Source organism: Euphorbia lathyris, chromosome 2 (genome assembly GCF_963576675.1).
Source record: "Euphorbia lathyris chromosome 2, ddEupLath1.1, whole genome shotgun sequence".
In the NCBI taxonomy this organism is placed as follows: domain Eukaryota; kingdom Viridiplantae; phylum Streptophyta; class Magnoliopsida; order Malpighiales; family Euphorbiaceae; genus Euphorbia; species Euphorbia lathyris.
Genome location: NC_088911.1, coordinates 84,777,054 through 84,783,637, shown reverse-complemented (window position 1 = coordinate 84,783,637; position 6,584 = coordinate 84,777,054). Strand labels below are relative to the sequence as shown.

General features: G+C 33.5%; 1 protein-coding gene across 1 annotated transcript; it reads right to left on the bottom strand.

Annotated features, from left to right (window-relative positions):
• Nucleotides 1-2,241: 2,241 nt before the first annotated feature.
• LOC136218796 (ubiquitin-conjugating enzyme E2 35) lies at nucleotides 2,242-6,300 on the bottom strand. Its single transcript, XM_066005903.1, has 8 exons — nucleotides 6,149-6,300; nucleotides 5,703-5,730; nucleotides 5,437-5,523; nucleotides 3,946-4,004; nucleotides 3,260-3,301; nucleotides 3,097-3,170; nucleotides 2,603-2,700; nucleotides 2,242-2,505 (listed from the first exon to the last, which is right to left on the bottom strand). The coding sequence occupies exons 1-8, from the start codon at nucleotides 6,182-6,184 to the stop codon at nucleotides 2,468-2,470; spliced, it is 462 nt and encodes a 153-aa protein (XP_065861975.1). The 5' UTR covers nucleotides 6,185-6,300; the 3' UTR covers nucleotides 2,242-2,467.
• Nucleotides 6,301-6,584: the final 284 nt, after the last annotated feature.

The following is a 6,584-nucleotide window of genomic DNA, read 5'->3' as shown; positions in this document are numbered from 1 at the left end:
AAGGCTCTGCCAACTCTGTCTCTAAACTAGAGCTCTACATTATGTGCTATATGTTGGAGAATAAGCCACTCAACCTTCCTATCCTTCTGATTTCTTCAATCAAAAGAACTTCTGATGCTATGCGTTTAATATAAGCAATAAAACCCTAAATCTTCATGTATGAAAATTAAGTATGGGTACATATCGTAGTTTCTATGGCATGTCTTCAAAATTATTTTGGGAGTGTTGCAAGGCTCATCATGGATTGGGTGTGATTCCTCCTTTCCAACATTATGTTGTGTTGAGATGTGTAAGGAGGAGTCCATTGTGAGAGAATCTCATTCCCTTTAAGATATTTCTCACGGAGTCATCACCATCCACAACGTTTTTCGTCTTTCAATTTAAATCATGTACCATTTCAACTAAACACTTCTCTTATAATCATTAGAGTGAGAAGAAGTAGAAAGTTTCTCATTGTCAAAAGGAGTACTAAAATCCAATTTATTCCCACCTTTAACCATTGTGAAGAACAAAAAAAAAGAATAATAGATAAAAAAGAAACAATACAAAGCAAAAAAAAAAAAAACCTGGTACAAAAAACATAACACTGAAAACAAAACAAGTCAAAGAAGAAGACAACCCAAGCAACACACAAGATTCAATAAATGGTACAAAAAAAAATTCAAAACACAAAAAACGGTATTTAAGAAAAAAAAGAAAAAAAAAAAGAAAAAGAGGAATGTGTAAAAAACATGATAGTTTTCCAAGATAATGTAACTGTCCATTATGCCATTTTACTTAAATTCTCCTAAATTCTTTCAAGGTGCAATTGGGCTTAAATTTATCAAAACATCAATATGACACTAGGATACCCCCTCACGCCCTTTTCACCTGTTTTTTCTCTATGACCTTTAAACTTTAAAACCAGATATAAAAAATTTTGAGCTTCCGCCATTTATAAACATAAAAGTCCCTTATCAAAGTAAATGACTTCAGAATGAATCATGACGATCTCAAAATGGAAAAATATAAGAACTAAAGTTATGAAACCACATTTTTTTTATTTTTCAAATCACTATTTTTGGAGTCTCTCTCTCTAAACAACTACTTTTTGTCTTCTAATGAAACAATATCTAAATGATTCTAGATCTAAAAAGTTTAATTAAAGTTGGTTAGATATATGAAATTCGTATATCAAAATAGATATATGAAGTGTACTTTGATTCAATAATAGTTAATTAACATGAAGTAAGAGGAAGCACAAAAAAAATCAGAAAAGAAATGAAGTATGCAAAAAGGTTTTTGATATAATATGATCGAAGCAGAAAAAAATGTTAGTATCATTGAGCGAGAGCAAAAGCCTCGATGGGAAATGCAACAGTAAGGCCGGCGATGGCTTTGAATCGAATTTTTCCGGTGGGAGGATCATCCACAAAGATTTCACCACAAGCTGTCCAAATAAAGAGCTGTTTACCCTTCACTCCTTTCAGCTTCTTGATTCTTTTGTTTTCAATGTAACAAGTTACTTCTGTGTCATAGCTCACATATTTTCCAATCATTTTGAACAGATGCTCGACTTTCCTTTCTTGGAGGATCCACATGTACCCGCTGCTCCGGATAAAACCCACTTCTATTACATCCTCCAGAGGCAAAAGTCCACTTGGAAGTCCGAATTCCTCATACAGTGAGACTGCCAGTTTCAGCCCCTCCTTGCCTTTTTTCACCATGCCTCCTTCCCTTTCTGCCATAGCTACTACATACATATTTGTTAACATATTTATATAATTTGTTAACATAGTTAATGGAGACAATTCTAAGAATTTGCTTTGTATACAACGAATCGCATTACATAGTTAACATCATGTCATTAATTCACGCCTTGTTTGGTTTTTTACACAATTCCTCATTTGTATTTATAACGATACCTTTTACTTTTCATATCATTTTTCACAAAATCGAACTAATAGGGTGAGATCCTACCCTTTTTCCTTTTAGGGGGAAGAATTATTTCACACACAAATTATCTGAATTTCTGATTGTATGGTTATCCTTACTGTTCCAAGTGATTCCTCAACCTAATTTCATTGAATTGACATAATTAAACTGAAGATAATTAATTCGAGTCCAGAGTCGTTGACAAAGGGAAGCAAAATCCAAATCAAATCCCTCTTTTTTCACCATATGATATTCCACAGATGGATGGATAGATAAATAGATATGAAAGAGAAAGAGAGAGAGAGAGAGAGAGAGAGAGAGCGAGCGTGACAGAGAAAGAGGAAAAATGTATGTTATCTAATCATACAAGTTCAACAAGGAAGATGCTTCCAACTTCAGACAATTCTTATCAGGGCAGTATCTGGAAGCTTCGGAAAATATTAAAATTATAATTTGTTCAAACATCAATTCTTCAATTTTCCATCCAATTTAACAGTTAATAGCATATATGACACGAACTTTGTTTGATGGGAGAAAGAGTTGAAGCACGTCTTCATGCACCACTTGCATACAAACGGGTCCATTCCTTTGCTGCAATTATCCATGCACCACAAGAAAATGAACTAAGAATAACCTCAATGTTAAGATAAAGCTAGCAATGTCAATGCAAGAAAATAAATTATCACACCTGTTTCAACAGCTTCAGCTTCATTTGATTTCCAGTGCTTTGCTATATTCTCTGAGAGTGGATCATCAGGGTTTGGAGCACTAAGCAGCGCTTGGATACTATCAAATCACGACACAATGTTAGCTTTTTGCTTCTCCATTCTCATACACAATATAAAGACTTAAAATATACCAGCATATACAATGCCTCCTAAACTAGACAACTGGTTCTCTCTACTTGTTCCCTGGTTTTTCTTTCCCACACCCTATCAGTCAAAGGAGTCCAAGAAGTGGGGAGAAAAGTGAGAAAAAGAGACAGGTGGCAGCAAAAGACAAAGTAAAATTCACATTTATCCACTAATTTATTATCTGAACTTGGGGTCCAGTTCTTAATACTACCCCATGAATGCTTGCAACCTCAAAAAATGATTTGAATTTTAGCGTCCTGTAAACTTATGATTGAACAAATTCGAAAAACAAGTGGCAAATCCAATTTGGTCCTCATATCTCATATACCTCAAAAGTACAGTTCGTATCTGAAGAGCAGGACTCCATTTGTCTTTCAGAATATCAAGACATATCCGTCCAAGCTACATAAGAAAAATTACTAAATTGGAGACTTTAAAAAAAAGGAAAGAAGAAAAGAAAAGAAAGAGCAAGTTGGACACGGCGAACTAACCTTGTCAATATTTGGATGATAAATTTTGGTCAAAAATCGAACCTGTGTGAGAAAATGATATGAAAAAAGAATTCTAACCACAGAAAATAGACCAACAGGCAGGAATTCATAAACTGATCGTTATTTGCTATATGGTTGGAAAATCTAAGATGACATAGACATGGTGCTTAATTTTAAAGGAAATAAAAAAAAAAAGACCATTGAGTTAAACAAAGTAACATCCTTCACCAACGCTATTTTCCATCTATACATCACAACTCCCATTGCATTGAATTTGACCCTAAGTCATAAAACTTGTCATAAAAGTACAAATCTGAGTGCCCTAAAATATCCAGTCACAGCGTGCACAGCCTATTTGCAGAATTTTAAAAAGGCACCCAGCTAAGCCAAGCACAATTAGATAAGAAAAATAACTACTCCTTTCAACTTATTAACACATTTAAGATTGTATGTTAGATACACTCATCGAACAAAGATCTGACATTAATGATTAAGCTCTCATTATTCCTATTGTTAAAAATCCCTTTAGCAGACCATCCCAGGCTTCAAAATTTATTACTACGACAAATATCAGAGGATGTGTAAATTTGATATTCAGGGAAATTCCTCCTCCACTTATGATGAAACAATGTGAAAAATGTTGATGTTTCCAAAACCAATCAAGGGAGTTCCCATAATTGACTCACCTTCGGTGCAGCCATTGGATATTCTTCAGGAAGAAACAATTCCAGCTTGAAAACCCCTCCTAAATAAAATTGCAACATTGAACCAATTACATTCAGAAGCAGTGAAGAGGGGGAAAAAAGCAGATTCCTTCCATAATATGAATTGTGAATCTAAACAAGCAAAATCTTCAAATAAAAATAATAGTAGAAAATCACTCTCAAGTCACAAGGTCACATTTACTATAACATTTCATGAAATCGTAAACCAAGTATTTCAGGACTGAAAGATCAAGCATAAATGCAAATACTTACATCATGTACTTTTAACTGAGGTGGAAAGACAAAACACTCATAATCATGTAATATAACTTAAGAAGATCAAGTTTACAACAAACTTAACGGACAGATATTCAGATACATTATTCCTGAGATTAAGAAACAGGAAAATTGACCGAAACTGATACAACTTCTAAGTTCTTTAGGAGTATCAATATTTAAAGGGATAAGGTACCAAAATAGGCCTAAGGTTTTTGGGAAAGTACCGATTTAGGCTCAACGTTCAAAATAGCACCAATTTAGGCTTTAACGTTTACAACATAATATCAATTTAGGCTTAACATTTACAATATAGCATCAATTTAGGCCTCACATACAAAATAACACCAATATAGGCTTAACATTTACAATTTAAGCTAAACGTCATAATTAAATTAATCTTATTATATTCTATCCCTATTAACTTTATATGTTATCTTTTTATTTAGTTCTATATTCTTATTTATTATAATACAATTAATTAGTATTCTTTCCCATTAAGATCTTATATTTGTTTTTCATCTATGATTCCATGACTACTAAATTTCATTGCTCATGTAGTATATGCAAACTAAAAGTAATTGAATATCCACAATATTTCGAACACTGACATATAAAAAAAGGGCGGCCCGGTCGCACTACGCGTCCCCGCTGAGCGAGGGTCCGGGGAGGGGTCCCACCACAAGAGTGTACTGGGGCAAGCCTTCCCCTGCCAATTTATTTGGCAAGAGGCCGCTCCTAAGACTCGAACACTGACATATATCAATATTATTTTAACTAGTGTTCGAAATATTGTGGATATTCAATTACTTTTAATTTGCATATATTACACGAGCCATGGAATTTAGGAGTCATGGAATGGTTGATAAAAAACAAATATAAGGTTTTAATGGGCAAGAATACTAATTAATTATATTATAAGAAAATAGAACTAAATAAAAAGATAACATATAAAGTTAATAGAAAAAGAATATAATATGGTTAATTTAATTGTGACGTTTAGCTTAAATTGGATATATTTTGTAAACGTTAAGCCGATAAACGTTAAGCCTAAATTGGTGCTATTTTGAACGTTGAGCCTAAATTGGTACTTCCCCAAAAACCTTAGGCCTATTTTGGTCCCTTATCCCATATTTAAATAGAGAAAGTAAAGCCCTCTCCTCCTGTCTCACATGCCAAGGTTGGTGTGGAAGTTACCTTCATATGGAGACTGTGTTGGGCCAAGAATCATGACATTAAAATACCGCATATTATCCTCTGATGGTGAGGCACTTATTCCTGGCGCTGCAACCATAAATTACGAAGTTAACAAACTAAAATCCCCCAAAACTAAATTGCATTATTAGTTAATATTACATTTGGTATTCTAAGCATTTTCATCCAATTGTTAAGAGTTCATAAACCAAAAATTAACAGACAGAATACTAAATAAAGCACAAAACAGGTAAGAGTCAACAGCTCACCTGGTTCACTAAGAAGACGTTGGGTTTCCTGTTAGATCACATCCAAAGAAAGTGTTAATCATAAAATTATGGAATACATCACAAAATCGAAACCCTATGGAGAAAGAAGAGACAGGAAATTTCAAAAATAGACCAATAACAATAAATAGAAACTAACAAGTCGACTGATTGTGATAGTCACCGGTAGCCAAAAGAACAAAAAAGCAAGGCTTCATTTAGAACCTAGATTTACATGTATGGAAAATTAACCCTAATAATTGAACCACGCGGTTCACTATCTTCAAATTTCTTCACTGAACTGAAAGATGAAAGGGAGCATAGAAGAAACAACATAACGGAATTCAGATTCCTCGTTCTTTCTTTTTCTCCGAAACCAAACGGAAATTGTCCGATCAGACAAATTGAAAAAGAGATCGTGAATGAGAAAGAGAGATCAACAGAAAAACCTTAATGATTCTTCGCGGGAGATTACTGTTGGCCATTTCTTAGAGATCGATTGCAGAGAACGCTACTTCAAGGGTTTTAGAGAGAGAGAGAGAGTTTTCTCTCACTGGAAACGACTATTATAAAGGGTAAAAGGATGAGCCTATGCTTTTCTGGGTATTTATATTGTTGCCCATATGCAATGATTTTGACAATTTACTTTACTTTTCGCCTCTCCTTTTTTATATTTTCTTTCTCTATTTTCCTCACATTTGTTTTTTTATTTTCAATAGATTGTTTAAAAATAATAAAAAAAAAACTAAACCTGTAAATTTTATTTCATTGGTAATTGTATTATTTTATTTTATACTTCAAATTTTACAAATAACTAGTTCTAATTTGTAAGAACCTTTCCAACCTTACGGCATTTTAATGGTTGGAAAGCAAAAAATGGTGGTA